This window comes from Rattus rattus, chromosome 1 (genome assembly GCF_011064425.1).
Source record: "Rattus rattus isolate New Zealand chromosome 1, Rrattus_CSIRO_v1, whole genome shotgun sequence".
NCBI lineage: Eukaryota > Metazoa > Chordata > Mammalia > Rodentia > Muridae > Rattus > Rattus rattus.
Genome location: NC_046154.1, coordinates 163,612,674 through 163,640,190, shown reverse-complemented (window position 1 = coordinate 163,640,190; position 27,517 = coordinate 163,612,674). Strand labels below are relative to the sequence as shown.

At 48.3% G+C, this 27,517-nt stretch overlaps 1 protein-coding gene across 1 annotated transcript in view; it reads left to right on the top strand.

Annotated features, from left to right (window-relative positions):
- The window catches only part of Rfx4 (regulatory factor X4), a 156,859-nt gene that overhangs the window by 53,603 nt on the left and 75,739 nt on the right, over positions 1 to 27,517 (top strand). The window contains exon 4 of the mRNA XM_032910419.1: positions 10,696 to 10,819. Within this exon, the coding sequence (XP_032766310.1) occupies positions 10,696 to 10,819 (124 nt within the window). The remainder of the gene's footprint in view (positions 1 to 10,695; positions 10,820 to 27,517) is intronic.

The following is a 27,517-nucleotide window of genomic DNA, read 5'->3' as shown; positions in this document are numbered from 1 at the left end:
CACACGTAGACAATAATGGCTGCTACCTACATGTGGGACGGTGACGGGGCAGCAAAACTCCCCTCCAACAGTTTCTGCTTTACCTGTAGTGTAGAATAATTACGCACACAAGCCTAGCACACTCCCTGTATAAGAGTCTTCTGTCTGAGGCCTTCTTGTCCTTCAGGTTGCCCTCCGTCTTCTGTGTCAGTCGCAGCCCCAGGGATGTTCAAAGGGAGAGCTGCTAGGCCAGGCTGACAGCACCCACCCTCCCGGGACAACTTGGCTTGCTACTAGAACTGGGTTAGGAATGATTTGCTTCTCCTCTGGCCCCTCCCTTCCAGAACCCTCCTCCCCACCACCCTGGAGACACCAGGCCTCCTCCGAGAACAAATAACTAACTGCCAAGCAGCCAAAAAGAATCGGGGCCACATGATCGGGAGGCAGCTTCCAGCAGAAAACAGGCAAATATTGTCGAAGGGCCCCTGCCAAACCCTTTCCAGCATCCTCCTCGGTCATGGGGGTGAGCAAATCCCACCTCACTGGGGATGCTGGGCGCTGCTGGAATCCTAGCCACACAATCACCCCTATTCACACTGATGACTTTGAGATGGAAAGGGGCCTGTTGGGCCATGGCGGCTGACCTGCTGCCAATGCATGGCTCCTCGGTGACCTGCTACCTCCCATGCCCACCGCTGTGCCCTTCTTGAGATCCCGCGTACCACACCGAGTATCTTCAGGGTTGGGGGGCAATTTCCCCTCTCAGCAACCAGTATGAGAAGTGAGGCTTCCCTCAGTACTTAGAAGACAGAGCACAGAGGTACCATGTCCTTGGAAGGGTAGTTTGGAGGTGGGGACATCCTCCCCGCCCCCTTTTGGTGGGCTGTTGATATTTGCTATTCGTGTGAAGTGAAATAAGTTTAGTGTTTCTCTTTCAGATGTTCTCGTAAATCAGCAGTAGCTAACTGTACTCGGCACTGTTCTAAAAATAGACTCTGATATTTGCTCTAGTTCCGTTTCCGTTGCTGTGATAAAATGCCCTAACAACACTGAAGAGACAGCTCAGCGGTCAAGAGAGAGCGCATTGCTCTTGGGAAAGAACCTGCATTCAGATTCCAGAACCTGCCCTGAGTGACTTACAACTGCCTGTAACTCTAGTCTCCACTCGGGCACACACACACACACACACACACACACACACACACACACACACACACACACACTTTTTTAAATTGAAAGAGACATCCTGACCAAAAGCAGAGGGGAGGAGAGTTCATTCTACTTAAAATTCTAGTCCATCATTTTGAAGAAGTCAAGCCAAGGAATGCCAGTAGCTAGTCATACCAGCAGCTCGTCACACTGCATCTACAGTGGAGAGGAGAGAGGAGAGAGGCTTGATTATGCTGTGTGGTCTACTTGTTCAGCTAGTGGCTGCTTCTTCTTCTTCTTCTTCTTCTTCTTCTTCTTCTTCTTCTTCTTCTTCTTCTTCTTCTTCTTCTTCTTCTTCTTCTTCTTCTCCTCCTCCTCCTCCTCCTCCTCCTCCTCCTCCTTCTCCTCCTCTCCTCCTCCTCCTCCTTCTTCTTCTCTTCCTCTTCTTCTTCCTCCTTCTTCTCCTTCTCATCCTCCTCCATCCCTTCTCCTCTTCCTCCTCCTCCTTCTCCTTTTTCTTTTTCCTCTTCCTCCTCCTCTCCCTCTTTCTTCTGTGTTTTGAATGGTACAGTTTAGGGCCCAGCCTGGAGAGTTAGGCCATTCACATTGGATGGGTCAACTAGCAATAAAGACAGCCATCTACAGATGTGTCCACAGGTCAATGTGAGCTAGGCCATCCCTCATCCAGTTCTCCCTCCAGGTGATTCTAGGCTGCAGCAAGTTGACCTTTTAAAATTAAACATGGTAATGATTTAGACCGGGTCATGGTTCCTAGGTCTGACTAAAGGAATGAAACCAGGACCGGGTGATCTGCTACATAAAGAGAACTCTGCCCCCAGAAACTAAAGGGACCCGCAAAGATGTTCTTTGGGACTCCACTTGCCTCAGTATGGTGAGGAGAGATGGAGATGGGGAAACGGATGGAGAAGATGGAGGAGGTTATTCAGGACAGTGACCTGTGTCAGAATCCCCTCAGTTTGGGGACCACCAGACCCCGGCCTCCCTCCAGACAGAAGTATTGACAGCCTCCTACACCGTGCTTTTAGACAACGTGCAGCTTTTGTCTAAAGTAAAACCATAAATAACAGGCACGGATACTCGAAAGCTGGACTGCGGAGAGAGGTCCTCCCATGGAGTGTTTGTCGAGTCTGCAGAGTCCTTCGCTAGAGCCCTCGCAGACCATAAACTGGGCGTGATAGCACATCGAGAGGCAGAGGCAGAATGGGATGCTCAAGGCCATCCTGGCCTACATAGAAAGTTTGAAGCCAGCCTGGGCTACATGAGACTCTGCCCACCCCTCCGCCTCCCCCAGCAAAAGAAAGAAGAAAAGAATCATATGCCGAGTGGAATTGTCTTGGCTAGTTTTTGTCAATTTGACGGAAGCTGGTGTCACCCAGGAAGAGGGAACCTCTGCTGAGGGTTGGCCTGTGGGTGTGCCTATGGGACATTTTCCTAGTTGCTAACACAGGAGGACCTAGGCCACTGTGGGCAGTGCCATTCCTGAACAGGTAGGCCTAGGTTATGTAAGGGAGATGAGCAAGCCAGGGTAAGAACACAGTGAAGAACTCCCTCCATGGTTGCTGCCTCCGTTCCTGCTTGACTTCCGGCCCTGACTTCCCTCATCAGTGGACCTAGGTAGTTGGGACATGGAACCCAAACACACCATTCTGATTTGATCACGGTGCTCATCACAGCAATGGAAATCAGATCAGATAGCAGTCAGCACAATGAGTCTGTCAGCCCTGTGCCCCTGCAGCCCTGCATCATGTGTGTGCTAACGCACACACACACATATGCATGCTAACACACACACATACACACATGCATGCTAACGCACACACACACATGCATGCTAACGCACACACACACATGCATGCTAATGCACACACATGCATGCTAACACACACACACACAGACACACACACACACCCCACACACATACACACACATGCATGCTAACACACACACATGCATGCTAACGCACACACACATGCATGCTAACACACACATGCATGCTAATGCACACACACATGCATGCTAATGCACACACATGCATGCTAACACACACACAGACACACACACACACCCCACACACATACACACACATGCATGCTAACACACACATGCATGCTAACGCACACACACATGCATGCTAACACACACACATGCATGCTAACGCACACACACACACACAGACACACACACACCACACACAGTAGCACAGTAGGTCCATCAGCCCTATGTCCCTGTCCCCTGCATGTATCTCTCTCTCTCTCTCTCTCTCTCTCTCTCTCTCTCTCTCTCTCACACACACACACACACACACACACACACCACATGGCAGCACAGCTGGTCCATCATCCCTGTGCCCCAGTCCCCTGCATGTAACACACACACACACACACACACACACACACACACACACACACGGTAGCACAGTAGGTCCATCAGCCCTGTGCCCTGTCCCCCTGCATCACCACACACCCAGAAGGAATGTCTGCACTCTGCTCTCAGAATGGCTGTGATGCCACAAACAGCAGAGGCTTCCAGACCCGTCCTGATCTTAGGCGTTACTGCTGTGTATGTGGGTCATTGCTACCAGACACATATGTGTGCACTGTGGTGGGCTGTATTTGAGGTACAGGGATAGCCCAGTCACCAGAAAGAAGTCATCGGTGGGGAGTGGGGCAAAAGAAGGCTGGAGAACCAGTCACGGGTCAGAGGGCCTCGAATGCCCAGGGGAGGAACGTAGCCTTTAGTGACAAGATAACGTAGAGCCCTTGAAGGTGTACAGCACTGTGCAGCTCTGATTGCTGACAGGTTCAGATCTCAAGACAAAACAAGCCAGGCTCGGTGGCACACACCTTTAATCCAGCACTCAGGAGGCAGAGGCAAGTGGTTCTCTGTGAGTTCGAGGCCAGCCTGGTCTATGTAATGAGTTCCAGGACAGCCAGAGATACATAATGAGACTGTCTCCAAAAACAAACAAACAGACAAATAAACAAACAAGCAACCCCAAAACCCCAGAACAATACAGTCTCCAATCTCTGTGGTCATCTCTGCTTTAGTGAATTTGTTTTTAACTCTTGCTTCAGGTGAAGTAGACCTGTTGTAGCATTTCTTGATAAGTCTACAGGAACTGAAGAGGTGGACGCTTTGAACTGACAGCCATATGTATACACAAAAGCCATAGATAAAACACAGCTCAGAAGGCAGGAGGTTGTAGAAAGCTGAGTCCCAGGAAGCCATGGACTTCAGCCTTCCAGTGAGGTCTCAGACAACGATTCACACTAGCTGCTGATGACGTTCATTATCTCTCCATTATAGCACAGGCTCAACTCAAATACAATGATGTTGTTAAATAGAAGATTAAAAAATAGAACTAGTCCAGAAGTGTGTGTGTGTGGGTATGTGTGTGTGTTCATGTGTGGATGTATGTGTGTGAGTGTGTGCATGCATGTGTGTGTACATGTGTGCATGTGAGTGTGTGTGTGCATGCATGTGTGTGAGTGTATGTGTGTGCACGTGTGTGTACATGTGTGCATGTGTGTGAGTGTGTGTGCCTGTGCGTGCATGCACATGTGCATGTGTGCATGTGCGTGTGCGTGTGTGTGTATTAAAAAGAATCCAGGTATAATGCAGCATTGTTCACTCACCGTGACAGGCTAATGATGTCCTCTAAAGGAGAGAAAAGGGAAAATTTCATCATCAGATATGAAGAGAAGTAATTAACTGCTTTCTCTCTTTCGCACCTCTGTCAGGGGAGCGGATGTTCCAATTAGTAACTTCAGCACACATGCCGAGCCTCTGGATTCTGCGAGGCGGTCTGGGGGACGGTGTCACAATGCTATCCCCGTAGAATCCCTCAGGCATCAAGGGTGCCCTTCCACACCAATTACACCCATCACTCACGGAGCTTATTAAAATGCTTCATAGTCATAAGCCACCTGGACACTTTGAGGCTCAGCAGCTCCGGTCAGATGGACATTAAAAAAAAACGACGGAAGCGTAGTGGCTTAGGAGGTACTGGCTTTTCACAGGTAACCACTTAATTAGCTCAGCCTGCATGAACTATGACTCTGTCCATCAGATTCAAATAGTTCGCTGTTGCTAGGTGGGGGGTCTCGACTCACACACTGTGTTATAACCTCGGATGCTTATCTCAGTTTGGACCTCTTGGCCAGACGTAGGTGGCAAGTAGACCACAGAAAGCAAACAGAGACGCGGGCAGTGTGGCCTTAGCAGTTAGCAAGGAATGAAGACACCAGGAATATACCTGGGAACCAGCGCTTTTTAACACCATATTTGAAACGTTACCTCCCTCACGCTTAGCCCATCTTGGGGTGTCTCTGATAATTGGAGGATGATCCCCCCACCCCCACCCCCGAGACTGTCTTGTTACTGCCGACTTCCCGAGTGGAAAAATGAGACCTACACTCTGTACACTGTCTTGATTCAGTTTAGACCCTGAACTAGTACAGTGGTTCCAAACTAGACTTATGCCTTCCTTAACTCAGCCAACAGCTACCAACTACCCCAGGTCTGTTACTTTCCCTTGGTCATCCTCCACAGAGGCTGGGCGACCTTTAACTTTGCCACTCCTGAAAGTCCTCCACACAGATTCCGAACGGCTTGAAAAGCCTATTTTCCCACTGCATGCATGACTCTTTACTCAACATAAACATGTGTGTGTGTGTGTGTGTGTGTGTTGTGTGTGTGTGTTATGTGTTATGTGTGTGTGTATGTGTGTTATGTGGTGTGTGTGTGCATATGTGGTGTGTGTATATGTGTGTGTGATATGTGGTAATATGTATGTGTGTATGTGTGTGTGTGAGATATGTGGTATGTGGTGTGTGTGTGTGTGTGTGGTATGTGTGTGTGGTGTGTGTGTGTGTGTGTGTGGGTATGTGTATGTATGTGTGGTATATGTGTGTGTGTATGTGTGTGTGTGTATGTGTGTGTGTATGTGTGTGGTGTGTGTGGTGTGTGTATGTGTGTGTGTTGAATGTGTGGTGTGTATATGTGTGGTGTGTGGTGTGTGTGTGTATGTGTATGTGGTGGTGTGGTGTGTGTGTGTGTGACTGTGTATGTGGTATGTGGTGTGGTGTATGTGTGTGATTGTGTGTGTGTGACTGTGTGTATGTATATGCATGTGTGTGTGGTGTATATATGTGTGTGTGATGTGTATGTGTGACTGTGTGTGGTGTGTGTGACTGTGTGTGTGACTGTGTATGTGACTGTGTGTGGTGTATGTGTATGTGTGCATGTGGGTGTGTAGTGTGTGTACGTGTGTATATGTGTATATATGTGCGTGTGTGGTGTGTGCATGTGTGTGGCTGTGTGTGTATGTGGTGTGTGTGTGTATGTGTGTATGTATGTGTGTGTGTGTTCTCTCATATTTTGTTACTGGTTAATCGAATATATCAAGCTTTTCACTAATGTCTGTAACCTTTGTCATCAACATTGTGACTTATACAGCATTCTAGAAGTAATCAGGTCTCCTTGCCTCTGAGTCTTGTGTGTGTGTGTGTGTGTGTGTGTGTGCATGCCTGCTGATGTGTGCATACGTGTGCAAAGGCCAGAGGTCGGCATGGACTATTCTGACCCACTTTCATCAGTCACTCTGCATGTTAATCTTTTGAGGTTTAGTCTCTCACTGAACTTGGAACGCACCAATCTGCTATGCCAGCCCCAGAGTTCCTCCTGTCTGCATCCCAGCACACACCCCCATGAGCACTGGTATCTGAGCTCCTGCTTTATACTAGATAAAGGCTCTCATGCTTTATGGCAAGCACACCACTAACCAGCCAGTCCACAATCCTTTGCTTTTTCAGTCTTCTTTTCTTAAAATTACTTCGTGTGTATTGGTGTCTTTGTGCAAGTGTATGCCATAAATGAAGGCAGAGGCCAGGAGATGGTGTCAGATGCCTGGAGCTGAGCTTACAGGAGGTTGGGAGCCACCTGTCACGGTTGTGAGAACTGAACTCAGGTCCTCGAGAGAAGAGCAGTACATGCTGTTAACTGATGAGCCACCCTTTAGCCCCCCAATCATTTGATTGCTAAAAACCGTCTTCTGGAAAGGGCACTTTAGGTAGCACCTCGCTGAGGGTCTGTGAAGCCGCTCCTCTGCATATTTAAAGATTCTCCAGGATCCCCACCATTCTCGCCTTTGGCCTCCCCCTCCACAAGCCCCTCTCCCACTCAGACGGATGCCCTGTCACTCAAAGCCTATGACGTACCTCTTGCTCTCCACTGTTCCTCTGGTCAAGAGCCTCCCCCAACTAAGGTGGCAGAATGGGTTTCTCTGAGGAAATGTCTCTTAATTACTGGTCACGTTAGCAAATGAATTCTCCTTTTTGAGCCTTGGATTCTCGATCTGAAAGATGGGGTACAATGCCTGCCTTTTGTGTTGTGTTGTGTTTGCTTTGCTTTGCTTTGCTTCATTTGGGTTTTGTTATTGTTGACTTGGGTGCTCACTATGTAGCCCAGGCTATCCCTGGACACACTGCATAACCTAAGCTCATCTCAAACCCAGATCCTCCCACTCCACCCTTCTGAGTGCTAGGATTGTAGGCATATGTCGACATGCCTGCCTTTTATGTGACTGTCACGAGGATGAAGTAAAACCCTGGCTACCCAGGGCCTGGCAGCCAGGATGAGTCCCTTGAATGTGAGCTGTTGTTTGCTGTCACAGAACTTCAATCCCAAGTCCTCTGTGAAGCTATAACTCTCCACTCCCATCTACACACCAGTCTGTTCCCCTCTCCAATGGCCTCTATGGTCAGGAGTTTACAGTATTTCAATATTATTTCTTTTCTTGTGTGTCACTCTGCCAGAGAGACTCCAAAGTGAACTAGGACATAGGTCATGTCTTGTGCCAACACAAGTGCCCATGGGAGCCAGGAAAGGAACGGAAAATAGACTTGGTGTAAGGAAAGCGGGGAGGGGTAAGGACTCGGGCCAACCTCAGGGCACAGCTCACCCTGGCCAATTGTTGTCATGAGGGAATATGGGTCCAGGGTTGCCAGAGCTCAGCTTTTTCATAAGAAGCCAGGAATCCAGATTCTTCTGTGTGAAGTCCAGGGGTTTAGAAGCTGAGCCAATGCTACTCGGGCTGAACAAAGCCTGTGAGACCCCCACTGGTGACAGCTGCCTTGCTTACACGGCCCCTGTAAAGTTCGAGCCTCAGCCGGGCCTCTGATGTCACTTCTACGGAGGAACGCCGCTTGCTGGGAGTGGCAGTTAGGGATCTTGGTTAAATTTAAAGACTGGTTTTTCATTCATCCCAGATCCAAAGCACGGGGAAGGCCCAAGAAACTTACACTGTCCGTGAAGCCAGTTTCCCTGGGTGACACACAGGGTTCCACTCGGTGACACTGAGGACACACAGTGGTGTAGAAGAGCTTCATTTTGGTCACAGTTGTTCCATTAACTGTTTACTTTTTAATGTGCAGCATTACGTGAATTTGCATATCATTCTTACACAGGGGCCACACTAATCTCTGTCTTTTTTGTGTTCAGAACCCGCATAGCCCTCACAGTTGAATTAAAGACCTCACCTTTATCCCTCTGCTTACCACAAATCTGTCAATCATATCCATCAAGGACCATTTTGCTTGCAATGACATGACCCCAGTACCCGGCAAGGGATAAGAGCAATACTTATCTATTGGATGAGTAGATGATTGAAATGATCCATCTGTCAAATATCCAGCTTCTATCATGTGCCAAGGACTATGTGGAACTTTGGGGGTTCCGAGGTGACCGGATGCTCCCCCCAGCCTTAGGATATTTGGTCACCTAGAGAGGACTGCAGACAGTCTTTACTGGGGGACGAGAATCAGCAGGGACGGATCCATATGCCCAATCCCAGGAGAGGGCAGACGGAACGACTGGGTCCCCTTAGCCCTTGGCTTTGCCATTTGCCAAGTCCCTCGGGTCATAGCCATACATGAGGCCCCGGGGTGACGGGACTGAGCTGACTTTGTTTCAATGTCACGTTGGAATGAGCTGAGCGAGTGCCACCCCTGCAAGTGGGCACCTTGGGCGGCCTCGTCCTCATTCTACAGGGGTTACGACATGCTGGACTACTTCTCTGGCAAGTGCCCTCAGGGCGAGTTTAAAGCCACTTGAGGACATTTATTCCATTGCTTAAGAATTATGCCTTATTTTAGCCGAAACCAAAAGAACAATACAACCAAAAGACCCCCACCCCCCTCAAAAAGGTCAGCAAACGAGTCCTCATCACTTTTTTCCCCTAAATTTGATTCCAGTTTTTTATTTTATTTTTAATTTTTTTGAGTTGTTTCCTAAAATTCAGTCATCAAAGGAGAAACGTTTCCTGCTGGAGAGTTTACTGAGCTATGATTACGCCAGGCCCCACGTGGTCACGTGTCATAGCATTGTGGGCAGAGGTGTTTAACCCTCTGACAGGTCAATGTCAGTGGAGGCAGAATTTCATTCCTATGTCTAAATTCTGGTGTTTGGATTAACTTTAAAAAAAATTCAAAAATTTACTTAGATTTATTTTATGTCTTCAATGCCTATCACAGAATTGGGACACATAGACTCCCAAGTGTCTTACAGGAAAGAAAAAACTGAGGAAATCTAATGTCACTTACAGGGCACAAGGGTCCAGAACTTAAAATTCTTTTTTAATAATTTATTTATTATTATTTTTATGTGCACTGGTCTTTTGCCTGCATGTATGTCTGTGTGAGGTCCCCTGGAACCGGAGTTACAGACAGTTGTGAGCCACCATGTGGGTGCTGGGGACTGAACCCGGGCCCTGTGGAAGAGCAGCCAGTGTGCTTAACCACTGAGCCGTCTCTCCGGCCCCCAGCACTTATAATTCTTGTGACACATTACCCGCTTAGATGTCAACAGTCACCCTAAAAGGGTTTACCACTTCTGAAGGGAGAATGGGGTTGGAGGTTCGACAACTTGTTCACAGTCGTCATACCAGTGAAGAGAGAGGGGGGAGGGCAGGGACTGGGACTCTAACCCAGTTGGAGAGTTGGACATTCTCTTCTGAAGACTTTGTACTGTGCACTCGGGAAGGTATGGGATATAGAACCATCACAGTACCACACAGGGGACCCTAGCGTTATCAGAGGCCAATCCTCCAGTGTGACCATGAAGTCACACTGCCGTGCTGCCTCTGTTTGGCCATGTGTTAGACATTTCTTCTCTACCGTTCTTATTAAGTCGAGAAGCTCCAGGGTGTTTCCACATACACATGGGCACACACGGACACACACACACACACACACACACACACACACACACACACACAGAGAGAGAGAGACAGAGACAGAGACAGAGACAGAGCGCGCGAGCAGGGCACCTGCAAGCTCCAGTGTAGCTGTAAAGGTCTGAACGGAGCAAACGCAGAGGGACCTACTGACTTAAAGGTGACCAGAGTCTGCCCTCCTCAGCTCATTGGGCCCTAGTTTCTGCACCACAGGAAGAGACTGCACCGTTTCCAAGGCCTTCGCAGACCGGAAGCTCGGGGAGCCGACACCGTCCAATGTCGTTGTTTTCCTCACCGGGTGTTTCTTTCGCTAGGCTGGAGGAAAACTATGAGATTGCAGAAGGCGTCTGCATCCCTCGCAGTGCCCTCTACATGCACTACCTGGATTTCTGTGAGAAGAACGATACCCAGCCGGTCAACGCTGCCAGCTTCGGGAAGGTGAGTCCAGCCTCACTATGGTCCTGGCCCCGCCCCTTCCCCGCCCCCACAACTTTACATAATTCACGTACTTTTAATTACATTTTATTTTGTGTGTGTGTGTGTGTGTGTGTGTGTGTGTGTGTGTATAAGTTTGAGTTTGAGAGACAGAAAGACAGAGGTCAGTTTGTCAAAGTCAAGTTCTCTCCTCCTACCATGTGACTCTTGGGAATCAAACTCAGCCGCTTAGGCTTGGCGGCAGGCACCGCTGAGTCATTTCTCCAGACCGTAACGCAGTTTTAAAACACCCTAGTTCTCTTGTTGTAGGAAATCACTGAAGTAAATACCTTGGTGAATTTGCTGTAGTATTTTGCTGCCAAAATCCTCTCACCGTTATAACAAAACTATACCAAATCAAACTCTAGAACAAAGCAAATCTACGGTTTTGAGTACTACTTGGCTGTAAGATTTCAATCCAGAGAGGCGCGTTCTAAAGTAAGACGTCACGGTGTTCTGCCTGACGTTCTTCTGTATGAACCTGCACTGACTGTCTCCCGGGAGAGGCAAACGTGAATGAGTGAGTACACTCTGTATCCGACAGTGAGCCTAGGGCAGGAAAGGCTCAGCCTGGAAGGCGAATGCCCCGGAGAGACTGGGGAAGAGTCCTGCATGGTGCGATTGACAATCTGTGGGTCCTCGGCTGAAAATGGTGACCGACATCACACATTCTAATGTACGGCAGGTCCCGTGTCAGGTAGTGGTAGTAGGACCTAGGAGTCCAGCAGGCTGCTGTGAGGGGCTCAGACCCAGCAGTGAAGGAAGAAAGGGGTTCCTTATCTCCCGTGACGGCTGACTTGGCTTGTGTACCATTGAAGTGGCCACAGTGGAAGGCAGGTGAGGCTAGAGGGGCGGCTTGGGTGAGTTTGAAGAATTTATCCTGAAGCCCCTCTGAGCCTCCACCACCTCACGGCACACAACAAGGTTCAGTTGAGGTGTCTGTGGGTGATGGAAAATAGCCTTTTCTTCGTCGCTCAGAAATTCATATATTCACTAAGCGCCTCTTGCTTGTGGTTACAACTGTGGGTGTCATGAATTCATCTTTGACATTTCTGTGTCCAGATGCATCCACGAGCTTAGTTATGGACCTAGCAAAACTAACACACCATTGGTTTGCTTGTGTGAAGACTCACAACAACAACTTGTGCAGCATGGTGGTCATCCTGGTGTTTCCTTGAATTCTTACTTTAGAGGACTTTGGCTGAAGTTTTCTCTTTCCTCTGAGCACCCCAGTTCCATTCCCATTTTAAGCCTTGAGCCTCCTTTAAAATTCGATCAAATCCCAAGAGGTCTAGTAGTCACCCTGACTTGGAACTACTCCTACCATCCGTGCCGTCTCTCCTTCCCCTATGCTGTGCAACCCGACCAGTAGCTGCCTACGTCATTGAAACTCTCACAAAAGCCAGAGCTCGGATCGCCGCTAGTTGCATTGTCTACACTGCAAACATTCCAGAACAGCACGTGGCTAGAGACCTCATCATCACAGACGGTTCTATGGACAGGGGCCATGGGTGAAACATGATGCTGTTCGTATGACAGCCCACAGAAAACCTCTGTGCTCTCAGTAGACTGAAGTTACTAGGAGGATTTACTTCCTGACAAGGCTGAGATCAAGCCTTTGTCACCAGGTTTATTGATCCTCTCAGCTTATCCCTGGGGAAGCCTGGCTGGAAAGCACTTTGGTAGGAGAAGGAAACAGTTTCTTTGTAAGACCTGCAGTGTCTCACCGTACCATTGGCCAAACTCTATACGCACTGGCTTCTGGGAATGTTGTACTGACCTTGGGTCCTGGAGTCACTCAGGAAGTGGAGAGAATGCGGAAGCTTTTAGCTGGACTGTTCTCGTGCCTCCTTTTGCAGGTGGCTGAAGTCATTTTCCAGGTTCTCGCTTTCTTACTTTTCATTATTCTTTTGCACATATGTACATACATGTTCATATGTGTTCGGGTGCATGTGTCTGTGTACGCACACCCTTGTGCATGAGCATGTAACCAAGTACTTGGCACAAGTGACTTTATTTTGGCTCAAGGCTTGAGGATAGAGCCTGTCAGGGCAGGGAAGCCATGTCATCAGGAATGAGAGGCAGCTGGTCTGTGGTCAGGCAATAGAGAGACATGGATTCGGGTTCTCCTGGCCTTTTTTATTCAGTCCAGGCCCCCAGCCCATAGGATGCTACTCTCCACATTCCGGGCGGGTCTTTCCTCCCCAGTTAAACCTCCTGGAAACACCCAGGTGATTGGAATCCAGTCAAGTCGACAATGAAGATGACCGTCAGGGCAGGCTAAGTCTGTGCTCACTGTTCTTTTAATTAATCTATTTTTTGACAACACCAGGAACCCACAGCTGCTGGACCTTTACAGTGAGCCTGGAGGTCGGGTAGTGCCAGATCTTTCATTCTCCGCTATAATAATGTACTGCTTATTGTGGAACCCTTACCTCTCTGTGTGTGAACTTCAGAATTAGTTTGTTAATAATGACAAAAGGACTGCTGGGATTCGGTTTCGGATTTGTAATCGACTTAAATGCATCAGGTTGGGAAGAACTGATATCTTGACCAGGTTCCGTCTTCCTGTCCATGAACATGGGATGCCGCTCTGTGTATTTAGCTTTTCTTGGCTCTCTTTCAGCTGAGTTTTCTTCATATAGATCCTATACATATTTAAATGGATTTATTATACACGATCTCGTTTTTAAGAGTGCTAACACAAAAGCGTGTCCATTACCGGTGTGTAGAAAAGCCATGAGAGTTGCTCTATTAACCGCACATCCTGCAATGCTGCTGTAATTTCTTTTTCATTTCAAAAGGTCGGTGCGTGTTTTTGTTTCTCAAATACGTTTTCGTTTCCTTGGTAGACAATCGCGTCATCTGTGAACAAATGGACTCTCCCCCATGCTGTTTTCATCACCTTTCTTGTCCTGCTGCGTTAGTTAGGCCTTCTGGGACAGTGTTGAAGAGAAGTGTGACATTCTGCTGTTCTGAACGAACACAACTGTCTTCTTGGGGAGTCGAGCCCTCAGTCAGTGTGCTACCCACCCTTTTATCCTTGACTTCAGTCTGTCTTGTCTGCTCTAATGCAACCTCTCAGACTTCTTTTTCTTAGTGTTATCTTGCTCCTCTATTCATTTTGGTTTTCTCTTTAGGCATCTTTATATTTAAAACTGTGTGTGTGTGTGCGCGCGCGCGCGTGCGTGCGCATGTGCTCGCACACGCATGGGTGTGTAGACAACACAGAGCTGGATCTTGTCCGTTTATTTACTTTAACCCTCTCTCCCTGACATCCCTCCTTTGCTCTTTCGCAGACATGGTTTTGCATGATCTTTCTGTGCAGCTCAGGCTCTCCGTGTAGCTCACGCTGGCCACGAATCCCAGTCTGCCTGTCTGAGCTTCCCCAGGGCTTGCATTGTAAGCGTGTGTACAGCCAGTCCAGCCCCTGTGATTTCTCTCTAAATTGGTACAGTTGTCCCACTGACTACTGACACTGTTGGAACAGTATTACCATAAACGTTAGTTTTCTATGTGTTGCCTATATTCTTCTCTAGTTTTGTACGTCACCGTTTTCCCACTGTTTACAGTTTGATTTATTAATTTACTTAGATGTTTATTTACTTAATTAGGGACAAAGTCTCTTGCTATGCATCCCAGGTTGGCCTCAAACTTGCAAAGGTCATTCTGAAGGCTGAAGTTGTAGGTATATGCCACCAAGCCTATTTCAGACCTCATTTTATTGTATTCTATTTTAATTTTTATTCAATTTGTGTGTGCACACATGCACATACATATGGGTAACTGACAAGACTGGAAGGTTTTGAAGCCTCTGGATCTAGAATTACAGGTGATTGTGAGGTGAGAGCCAGACTCAGAGTCCCCACAAGAGCAGCAAACACAGTCAAGGACCTAGCCATCCTTTCAGCTCCACATCCAGCTTTTACATAGGTGCTGAGGCTTGGGACATGGGTCCTCATGCTTGCACAACAAGCACTGTAATCACGGGCCATGTCCCCAGTCCCGATTAATTATGATTTAAAGATAATAGCTAAACCACTTAGCCCAGTTTGGTCTCAGATTCCCTGTACAGACCAGACGGGCCTTGAACTTACTGCAATCCTCCTACCTCAGCCTCTTGAGCAGTGCCTTGTGAGCGCGTGTACGTTATGCGGCCACGTTTGGATGCATACACACGTAGGTGTGGTGTGTGTGGAGACCACATCTTCCTCTGCCGCTCTCCACTTTACCTTTTGACACAGATTGTCTCACAGAGCCTGGAGTGTGCCGCTTGGCTACACTGGCTGCCCAGCGAGCTTCAGCGAGCTTTCTCTTCCCTAGCGCTGGGCCGCAGCTGTTCTTAGCCATATTGGGTTTTGACATGGCTACCGGGGATTTGAACTCAGTTCCTCGTGCTTGTGCAGCAGACAGTTTACCGAGCGATCTCCCAGCACCCCCCCCTTTATTTTAATTGGACACCTTATATGGCTCTATTTTACCTCCTTATTTGGCTATTTTTTTTAAAAGTAGATTTTCACGAATGCTGGCAATTTACAGTGTACGTTTACCCTCCTTCCTCCTTCCCCTGCCCTGCTCTTGTATCATTGCTCCACCATCATTAATTTCCCTGCCTACATAGGCAGATATATAATTTAGTATATTGCTAAACCATTCTCTTGAACAAAGTGTTATGCAGTAGGTGAATTAGAACCAAGCTTTCACTTTTACCTGAAATTATTGGTTAGAAAAAGAGAAGAGCAGGAACTTCAATCTTTATCTCTACAAGGATAACTCAGATCCTCAAGTGTCAGTTATGACAGAACCAGGACCTTGCCACACTGTAGGCTGTGACAGTGCTAGAGACGTATTGGGTATTGAACCCACCGCCCAGCACAGCTTAACCTTGCCTACCTTAAACCCGCCCAGGACGCTTATTCAGCCTATAGTTGGGCAAAGTCACCCAACACAGCCTCCTCTGTAAGAAACTGTCTATCGCCTCATGTGATCTACCGAAGTCCTCAATCCCAACTGCTGGCAGCACTGTGTCCTGTCAAATTCTAGTTATTTGCCTTGGCGGACTCTAGCTGCCGCTCCCTGCTCACTGTTCAGCGTCACAGGAAAACACCACCCCGCGTTGTCTTCCTCCGACCCGGGAAGAGCATCATCCTGGCATCTCCCAAGTGTGAGTCCCTTCTGCAGCACCTCAAAGTCGAAACACTGGAAGTCGAGTCATCATGTCAGGGGCCGTCTGTCAAGTCGCAGGTGACGAGCCAGTTAACATGAGCACAGGTGGCTCATAGACTGTAAGGCTGACCACGTTACAGTCCACAAATTGTGGGATTCCCAGGAAAAGGTAGACATGGAAAAGCGTTACAGAGCTCTGACAATGCTATTCAAGTGTATGACTAGGCCGCTTAGCATCACAAACTCCGCTTCCAGGCTTGCAGGGGACTCCGATTTCTCTGTAAGCACAAACCTAGAAGAGAATAGAATCCAGTACCCCTAACAACTTTCTCTGCACATTGAGTTTCATTTCTGAGGGACTTTAGGAATCTGTTGGTATGCGTCCATCGTTTTCCAGTTGGGGAAGCTCAGAGGGTGACAGGGTGGCAGGCAGGGTTGTCCTGTGCAAGCCAGCTGAGATGGACAGAACAGAGACACCAGTCAGATGCACAGAAAGCAGGGAAAGGGAAGGCGGGCCACAGAGTACTGCATCCAAATGACTATCTATACCTCACCCTTTCAGTGAGGACGAGAGGTCGCTGGTAGGTTGGCTCCTCCTTGAATGTCTGCTCCTTCCTTCCGAGCTGGCCATGCTCGGCAGTGAGGACAGTCATGTGCTTGGGGATCTGTGGTTAACAGCTGTGCATTCCTGGAACCCCTCGGGGACCGCTCATCTGGCAGTCCCTGCATTCTGCTCACCTCCTTCCTGCAGTGACCTGGGAGGAGGGGTCACTCGCATGCCCAGGACAGGACAGGAAATAAGAGTGTTCTAAAGTCACATCAAGGGGTCTTCTGCAATGGTATCTTTCCATCGATTAGTTGTTAAGACATTACCTATTATTAAAATATTTAATTATCGAAAATTAATTATACTGATAGTCTGTATGTCTTTCTACTTTAAGTGCTGGCGTGTTTCCCTCAGCCTTTTGAATGTGGCACCAAGTGATGGCACATCAATACTTTTCTTTTGTTAATCCGGTTTTCTTAGCATAGCACCATGCAAAACTTCCCAGGTCGGACCGGGTCTGAATCTCAACCCCAACATTAACCAGCCGCAAGAGGCCAGACAGTTCAACAGCTCTGGGCCCACTTTCCTTGTCTGTAAAATAGAACCTCGGAAGCACTTATGGAGGGACTGCGTGAATACCACTGAGCCCAGAAGCCAGCAAATGGACGCGCAACGCCTGGAAGCTACAACCGTGATTTCATTTTATTATAGCAGCACGTCCAGTGTCTCGTGTTTTTTTTTTTAACATATCATCCCTAATAGATGAATGTTCCAGCCCTTCTAGATGCTCTTTCTGCTGAGCAATTTTGAAAACTATTGTTCTAAAAATGTCCCACGTCACAGTCAGCCATCACCGCCCGCACGTTCCTCATTGTCGTCTGCGCACCCATTCCATATTTTGACTTAACCTGAATCTTACGTAACCCATCCCACTGTAACTAAATCCGTCTGCCAGAACTGTCACAGTCTCACGCACACGTGACACATCATCCGATCAATGTGAGGACAGTCTCGGGGTCACATACGGATGTTTGGACTTCCTGCCATTCTCACCCACGTCACCTACCCCACGGTTCACCGTTGCCTTCCCATGCTTGGGGTTTCTCTCAGAAACCATCCTTCATCCGGCCACGAACATGATTTGAAATTCTACTTCTGACCCAGCGCGGTCCACATGAATTCCCTTGGAGAAATTTTCTACAGAAGTAGACCTTCAAAGCCCACGTGTGAATGGATGACAGTCAGGAAATATGAGTATGTAACACTTAATACACGTGTGTGCATGTGTGCACCTTTATGCACCGTGGCAAAATTGTTCTACCCAGTGCTTCAAGAAGAAACAGAGGCTGGATGTTTCAAAGCTTTATTCCTACCTACCGCTAGAATTCAACTCTAAAAGGAGTCTAGGTTTATTGTCAAAAAAAAAAATATGACCTCACTGTATATCTAGATTTAAATTGGTGACAGTCAGATCCTTAGCCACCTTCTGTCTTGAATCATCATTTTCTCTTGTTTAAAAACAAACAAAACAAACAAACAAAACAGGGGTTGGGGATTTAGCTCAATGGTAGAGCGCTTGCCTAGCAAGCGTAAGGCCCTGGGTTCGGTCCCCAGCTCTGAAAAAAAAGAAACAAACAAACAAACAAACAAAACAACAACAACAAAATCCCTAATTTCTGAAGTGTATTTTCAATAGGAAGCCACAAAATTTCCATAGTGACTGCTTATAAGATACAATGTACTATGGTATTAAATTTCAATTTCTGTTTGACAGACCTTTCTCTTTGCACAGCCCAAGTGACCCCTGCAGTCAGGACCTACAATTTTCCTTCAGAACGTCTTTCAGCATACTTGACTCCTCACGGACCCAGGAGCCTCTTGTCTCCCGTGTGAGAGAGTTTATATCTGCTGTCACCTTGGAATTTCTTTTATATTACGTTTTCATGGCAATTTTTTGCCAACTGAGGGCGGGTCGAATCTGCAGAAACCATCAAAAGCCTGGGAGGCTAAGTTTGGAGACCAAAGCGATGAAGGCCGTAGGGTGAGGGCCCAGAGTGAAGCCTGTCTGTAGAGGAGAGGGCCTGAGGGCTCTGGGCCATGGCTCCTGAGGCTCTGCACAATGCCACACAGCCGAGGATACCATTGATGGACACCTGGCTGGGTCACTGGCTGGATCCCAGGTCTCAGCTGTGAGATGTTTTAGGGTGACTTTCAATAAATACCAAGAGGAGCGTGTGTCAGGGAATGTATGGTGACGGGTGTATCCGTTCCTCCGTGTCCTCTTTCCCCACCTTACTGTGACAGGGCCATTTCAGGAGCACATAACTACAACTTACATCTCGTAAAAAAACTTCACCCCCAAAATCATGCACGGGCGTTCCGCGTGCTGAACCCCGCACGTTAGCCACTTACTACCACCGAGGAGCACTCCGGCAGCTCCACAGGGCTCGGTTCTCCCGGATGGTCTCCCTTCCCACCCCCCACCCCCGTCCCCCCCAAGCCCCCAGCTCTGTCTGGCCTAGCTGAAAGAGAGGAGGGTGGGATTCACGAGTAATTAAAGGGAATTTGGAAGGCTGGGATGTTGCGGAATGTTAGATCAGTAGCTAGAACAGCATGTGGTCTTCTTTAAGCAGGCTTCATTGAATCCATACAAATACAGAAAGAGGGGGCTGCCTGCCCGTCTGCTCATTTATCAAACAGCGAGGCCCAGCCCTCACAGCCTCACAAAAGTGTTTTACTGTTTGCTGAGTCTTGCTCCAGAAATTAAAAGCTGAACAGCCTCGCGGGGCTGAACCGACCCTGCGTTGTTGGAGAGTCCCAACGAAATTGTGCCGGGCTTTCAGACTCAGGGACCAGTTGATGATTTGCTGAAAGGAGAGACGACTCATTTGTAATTTCCAGCCCATAAGAAACACTTAAAGAAAGAAAAAGAAGAAAAACGAAAAAGGAAAGGAAAGAAAAAGAAAAAAAACAACAACAACAGCCAAACCTCCTTCCCATAGGATTTTGTTGTGGCCGAGGGCGGGGAGGAGGCACCATCTGCAGCAGCCTTTCTTTGCTTAAAGTGGGGAAAGTCTTGAACTCCACCAGAGCCGGGCAAGATGGGATGCATTAGAGCCTGCCGTCTCCCATCCCCCACACCCGAGTCCGGACAAACGCCCCCCTCTGATTTCCTGAAAAAGACTTTCATTGTTGTTATTTGTTGTGCTGTGTTTGTTTGAGCTCGGGGAGTGAACAGTGAGCTACTAAATAAGAAGTACAAGAGTTTTCAGAAATCGTCACAGAAATACGTCGCTTGGGAAAGTGGTGTGCTGCACACACAAGCTTGACCACTGGGCTGAATGAGGATCCTCTGGAAACCCAGAAAAGGATAGAAACATTGAGAGGTGATTTGGTCGGCAATGGGTGGTGCTAGAGGAAGAGGCCCCGTGGGGACACTGAGTGAGGTTCCGGGCCTTCCCTCCAGGCCCAGACCTGTGGAAGCTCGTGTCTTTCTCTCCTCCTGCACCCTTGCCCTGCGTCCTGCTGAGGAAGTCTGAGAAGTCCACAGTCCAAGCACCTAATATGGCTCCGTCCCCCACTCTGCCTTAGCCTCAGCTAAGCTCCAGTCTGGGAGACAGACACCATCCTTTAACCGATGATACTCTTGTGCCAGAAGGAGCAAAATCCGTTTTCCGTCTTTCATCTTAGCGCATTTTAAAAGGCGCTGCATGCGGTGCTCCACTTCTGAGATAGTATCTTTAGCATCTTGAGGGACTGGGGAAAGGCTCAGTGGTAGAGGCACTTGCTGTGTGAGCACAAGGGCATGAGTTCAAATCCCCAGTCCTTTTCTAAACTACGTGGTATGGCTGTACACAGGTTTATAACCTCAGTGCAGGGGACGAGGGTGAGGCAGGGACTGGAGGGTGGGTTGAAGGTCACCAGCCTAGCTCTGGATTCAAATAGAGACGCTTCCTCACAGTAATAAGGCAGACCGTGAGAGGACAGGACGTGATGTTCTTCTTTGGTCTCCATGTACATCCATGTGCATGGGTACACACACACCACATGCACATGCATACACACCCATACACACACATGCCACACCACACACCACACCATACACACATAACCCCCTCTCACACACCACACTACATACACACACCACACACATACACATATACACCATACACTACACACACACACTACACATATAGATACACTACACACACTATACATACAGACACACCACACACCATAACACACATACACTACACATACCATACTCATACGCACACACCACACAAACACACACAGAGAGAGAGAGAGAGAGAGAGAGAGAGAGAGAGAGAGAGAGAGAGAGAGAGAGAACATTTTTATTGTCTCTTGTGAACACTGGCCTATTTCTCATTCTTGATTAAGCAGCTTAGCATTTGAGAAACTGGTACAAGGCAAACATAATGAAACCCAACAGTAAGCATAAACATCATTGTGCACAAAGAGATCTCTGCTACCCTTCCCCTGACACAGCGGGAACATCTTTAATGGCTAAGGAAAGAGGACGCATCCACTTATTCTTCTGGTTTCTGAGTCTGCATCATCGCCTGGCTGGCTGCCGCAGCCTACTGACTGCATCCCTGCTGCTGCCCCAGCCCCTACTGTAGCCTCCACTCAGCAGCCAGACCGGTCTTTCAATGGGAGCTGATCCCTACCCCTTTCCTTCTGGTCCCTCTAAAACTTTCCCACCTTGCCCTGTGAAGGTAGAGTGCTTACAAGAGCCTACAGCACTCCTGTGGTCTCTCCTATCTATAGCTTCATCTCCCACCATCTCCTCCTATATCTCTTGCTCCCCTGCTTTATGCATCATTACCCCCCCCAGTCCCCCCCGCCACCGCTGCTGCCTGCCAATCTCCTTGAACTGGGCCTTTGGAACCCTGGGCCCTGGAAAAAAATCCCAGGAGTTCATCCCCTCACTTTTTTTCAGTCACCACACAGATCTGTATTGTCGCAGTCCTCAAATGATAAACAAAAGAGACTCCCCCCACCCCGGCCCCGACCTCCACACTTCCCATCCCCTCACCCTGCGCTTGTGACCTCTAACGTGGCAAGTCTCCGGTTTAAGAGAGTGTGGGTCATCTCTATTTCACGCTGAGATGTTCGTTTCTATTTTGCCCAGCATCACTCTCATCAGGCCCTCACACAACGTCCAGGCTGTAAGCAAGAACTCAATGAAAGTCTTTGAGACAGTCTCAGCCATGTTCCACTATCCAACCTATTATGGTTATGGAGGCCACACACTGCTGACCAGGAGGAGGAGTCAAAGGAAATGAGGCTGAAGATTCTGTTCCCATAGAGTCTACGGGATCTAAGGCAGGCATTGATAGAACTGACTTGGCCATTTGCCTACAAAGATCCCATGGAATGCTGGAGATGAGGCTCAAAAACGGAGTGCTTGCCTAGAGTGTATGAGCCCTGGGTTTTGTTCCGAACACTGAATAAACAATCAGGATTTGGGAAAGATACTAGTCAACAGATGCAAAGTCTTACTCAGAGTATATCCATGATGTCTTTTATACAGCATGGAGACAAAGGGAAATGATGCATTACGTTCCTGAAAGTTGCCATGACAGTGTCCTCATGCTGCACAAGTGTGTGTGGCAATGCTTACCCTGATTTGCCTATTCTGTCCGTTTCATGATACTTAAGTATTTCAGAACGCCATCATCTTAGTCAGTGTTCTATTGCTGTGAAGAGACACCACAAACAAAGCAATTTTTAAAAATGAAAGCATTTAATTGGAGGTTTACTGTTTCAGATTAGCCCATTATCATCACAGTTGGGAGCATGGTGGTAGGCGTGGCAGGCAGGTGTTGGAGAAGTAGCTGAGAGCTACATCCTGATCCACCTGAAGAAAGGGCTGGGGAGGAGGAGAGAGACCGGCCCCGTCTTAGCTTTGGAAACCTCAAAGCCCACCCCCAATGACAGCCTTTCTCCATCAAGGCCACACCTCCTCATCCTTCCAATCCTTTCAAATAGTACTTCCTGGTGAGTAAGCTTTCAAATGGGGGGGGTGTCTTATTCAAACCGTGGCAACCATATCCCATGCCACCAATACATACATTTCTCTTGGTCAGTTTAAAAGCAATCACACAATTGTGCCTACCATTCAAGTGACTCAGGGAGGATTTCTGAAAGGAAATAAGGTCAAAGCCGAGACTTGAAGAGTGCATGAATATCAATCAGACAAAGGGCATGGAGCAAGATGCCAGACCGTGAGAACGGCTATGGAAAAAAACCCAGAGCAAGAGAGCGGTGGCTCTGTGAAACCTGGAATGTTCCAAATGGCCAGAGCACAGGGTCAGGAGAGGTGAGCTGGAGTGAAGGAGAGACCCATCTGATGGAGTCTGAGAAGGCTGGGCTTTGTTCAGGGCACCATGAGTAGTCATGATGGAGTGAGACTGGAAGCAGGGCAACGAGAGGGTGTGGCCCTACAGATGGGCAGATGCAGGTAGAATCAGAACGTGTTTGAAGTTGAGGGAAGGCCAGAGTGTTGCCATACTATAGGAGACAGATGCACTCAGGGCTTGGAGGGGAAGACTCTGCCCCCATCAGAGAGCTGGGAAGAACTCAGAGGGGCAATGTGTGCATCGAGGGGCGAGGGCACAGCAAGTGTAAGGTAGAGGAGGTCACAGGAAGAGGGCAGACAGGTGGCAGCCTGAGAGGCCTTCAGAGAATGGCACTTTGAGCAATCCAGAGTAGACGGAAATGGCGTTCACATGAGGAAATTTAAAGAAATTCAGCTTGAATTAGCAGAAAGAGCCTCTGCTAAGGTAGGCAGTCCTGGAGGGCGTCAGTGGGTCCCAACACAGGCAAGGGTCTGGCTTGTTCCTTCTGCAGACCCTCTTGGGAACTTCAAGTATCCAAACTTGATGTATTTGTGTATTTATGTGGTATGTGTAAGTGTATGTGTGTGTGTGTGTGTGTAAGTATGTGTGAGTGTATGTGTATTTATGTGGTATGTGTAAGTGTATGTGTGTGTGAGTGTGTAAGTATGTGTGAGTGTGTGTGTATTTATGTGGTATGAGTGTATATGTATGTGTGTGTGCATGTGTTAGTATATGTGTGTGCATGTATGTGTGTATGTGTGTGTGCATGTGTTAGCATATGTGTGTGCATGTATGTGTGTATGTGTGTGTGCATGTGTTAGTATGTATGTGTGTATGTATGTGTGTGAGTATGTGTGTGTGCATTCATGTGTTTGTGTGTGTGTGTGTGTGTGTGTGTGTGTGTGTGTGTGTATGTGTGTGTGTGTATGTGTTGCTGGGGATTGAACCCAGGGCTATTAGTACATGAGGCAAGTGCTCCATGACTAAACTACATCTCCACCAGAAATGACTTCTGTTAATCGTGTTAATGACGCCTGTATTTGTATTAAGCAGAAGCATTTACTTGTCAGATATCCACTTTTTTGGATGTAGATGGATTCTGAGTTACTGGGCCATCTACTGGCATCATCATCCCCTTGGCTCTTTCTCACTTTCTGTAACCTCCTAGCGCAGGGAAATATTGACCCTGTCCCCAGCAGAGGCCAAGAGCTTCTCCAAGAGCATCAGTGTGAGACGAGCAGGAAAGAAATCTTTATTCGAAAGTCAATGGGAACAAGAAATTATTCATTCCTCAAAAACAACTGATGTAGGAAGAAGAGGAGGCAACAGAAAGAGGCAACAGTTGGCATTGAAGGAAGGCCTGGGGGCCTGGGTAAAGTCCACTAAGGACAAGGAGTGACATTGTAAGGGCATTGTGTCCCGAGTGTGCATGTCTCAGGCCTGCACCTTGGGAGCTGATGGTTTGGTGAGGGTGGCCCTGAGTTTCAGTTTGTCCGTCCGTAAAGGGTGAGCAGCAGTGGCACTCACTGCCGGTGCCACGCTGATTAGCAGAGATGGTGTATGCGAAGTGACTGTCACAGTACCTGATCCAAGATGGCGGCCTGAGTAGGGTGACACCAAGCCCTGCTGTTTAACCACTCAGTTCCATAGGGGAGCAGGGAGGGCAGCCTACACCTCGTGAGAAAATGATTGGCTTCTCTTTCACTGTGGCTGGAATAACTTAACAGAGGAAAGATGTTGCTCTGATTGTGAAATGTACCTTGCCGTAGCCTTGCCTGACCACTCAGGCCTCAGTGTTAGTTCTGATTGGAGGAGCCGCGGAACCTTTGGGAGATGGAGCCTCACTGGAGGAAGCGGGTCACTAAGGAAGCGGGTCACTAACGGAATTTCTTGAGGTTTTATTGTCCGACTCCACTTCCTGTTCACTCTCTTCCCGACCACCAGAGCCATAGACCAGCTGCTTCCTGCTTCCGTCATACCTTTCTTGCCGTGACGTACAGCATGCCCTCAAACTATAAACCAGATAAACCCCGCCCGACTTACAATGTTTCTTGTCATGTATTTTGGCCACAGAAATGAGAGAAGTGACTATAAGATGAAACGAGTGGGGTAGAAAGGTTTTAAGAGGCAGAATAGCCGGAAGTCGGCTGTGAGGCTGTCTCTCCTGAATCAGCTGCCAGGACACTATCAATAAAGGTGCTAACTCAGGAGGAGGAAAATCTCATGGTGTCCCAGTCCTGCAAAGGACCTCAAACACTAGTGACTTCCAAGAGAGGGAAATTAGCCTTTCCCAGGCATGAGTTCCTTGATCGGTTATCCAGTACTAAGTGGTCAGCCCTCAAATCAAATACATACAGAGACAAAAAACCAAAAATGGATTCTGCATACATTTATATATTAATGCATATGTTTATACCTCTGTCTGTCTGTGTGTCTGTATGGCTGTATTATATAATGATAAAGAAAAAGAGACTATCAACCCGAGGCTCGGGGGAGGGGCATGGGAAGGGTTGGAAGGAATGGGCACGGAGGGAGGAAGCATTGGCTCACGGTTTAGAGAGGTTTCAGTTCACCCTAGCGGGAAGGCATGGCGACAGGAATGTCTGCTCCCTCTCCCTTAACGTCATGATCAGACTGGTGGCCTGAGAGGGAAGGGGAGGTAGAAACAGCTGGGTGAGGGGCTGGTGGGGACTGGAGGGGTTGGATAATGGAGACCTCAGGGAACAAGTGAGCATATAGACAAACAGACTTCTTGAGGGCAGGCTTCATTTAGCAACGCATTTAACTGGGGGTAACAAAGCTATTTGATCCTTTAGGGAGTGAGTAGAAGCTTTCAGGTGACTATCGTCATTGGCCAGGGCTAAGGTGCTAGGAATTCCTCATTTGCATGAGGAGGAATTACAGGGGCTTGCTCAACATGACCTTAGAGAGAGAGAGGACATTTAACCTGTAACCTGACCGCCAGGGCACGCAGGCCCAGGGTAGGGAGGAGGAGTCCTACTCCTGACAGTCTCAAGATGATCCTTTTGATCTTTTCCGGGTTAGGACATGACTTGACCTCACTCTCACTCCAGGCCAGCTCCACGACCCCACAGTGCGTGCAGGTGCAGCTTGGACTGGCGCTGTTCTCACTACGCAGACCATGAAGCAGACTGAGGCGGACTGGTACCAGGGAGCATAGCTTTGAAGGGCTCACAGCTCACGGCCTGCTTGGGCCAGACAGGTCCTACCTACTAAAACTTCTAGAGCCTTTAAAATTGTACCATAAGCTGGAACCCAGCATTTAAAACACAGAGCTGTGGGGGGTATTCCAGATTCAAATAATTGTACCAGGTTGACCGACGCAGAGAACAAGAGAGGAGCCCCAGGGATGGGTGACATCATGGTCGTGGAGCTTGACGGTCTAAACAAAGGAAAGAACATCATGGTGGCAGGATCTGGTAGGATCAGCATGAACCTGTAGCTTGGGGGACATCTGAGAGAGGCTGGGCAGTGGACCAGGAGTCTGAACTCTTTTCAGCAGAAAGAAAGAACCTGGAATTTCCACCAACAACACGAATGATGGCACGTGCCTCTTAGATGGCTCCTGCTGAGGAGACAAGCTGGGAGGGAGGGCATCCTGTTAGGAGATGACATGGCTGGAGCAGAGATGGAGGGGACATAGAGAAGTAGCTGGCTCCCAGGGGAGAAGCACGAGTGGCAGAATCACTGGGGGTAGGGGGCAAGGGTGACAGGAAAGACTCTCCTGCTCTCCTAGGAAAATCATCGGAAGGTGACACTAGGCACAAAAAGATGATAAAGGCACCAGCCCGATAGACAAGTTATTCCGAGCAAGCAAGTAAAACCATGGGCGATGGAGGGGACCATAGGTCACACTGGTCAGTGAGTTCCCAGGCCTGTGTCATGACCGGACAAAGAGTGACAAGGGCTTGGATGGTAGCTCATGTTGACTCATGGAGGTAGAACAAATGACTCCGGGAAGCCCGTCACTATGCCCCAGTGGCCTGTGGCCTGTCTCCCCAAGCCAAGGGCTTGCCTGTTTGCTCTGTGCATGTCGTTTGGGATACCATCAGCATAAACAGAGCGGTGCCTCAGAACCCAGCCAGCCTCCCAAGTCAAGTGATAATGAGGCCCTAGCAACCGGAACAAACCAGCCCGGTTGCTTTATACTGGAGATGATTGGTCTACTAGAGAGAGAGAGAGAGAGAGAGAGAGAGAGAGAGAGAGAGAGAGAGACCGTGCTGCGCTACAACATCCTGGTCTATCTTGGATGAATCTTGTGAGATTTTCCTCAACACTTTTTGTCAATCAGGAAGGACTACTACTAGTAAGAAACTTTTCTTTCTTTGCATAAAGTGTAGGACAGCAGGGATCGCAGAGCCCTGTTTATTCTTGCATCTTTTCAAGCAAAAATTAGAGCCATAGTTTACCATGTGATTCTACCTGGCGTTTCCTCACAAGCAGTTTCGATGCCATGTCATACTAAGAGGTTTTGTGACCATTCTTTATGGCTACGTGAGTGCTATTGAATGTACATAAAATATGTATTAACCAGTTCCCTGCCATGGGACACTCGTGGTATTT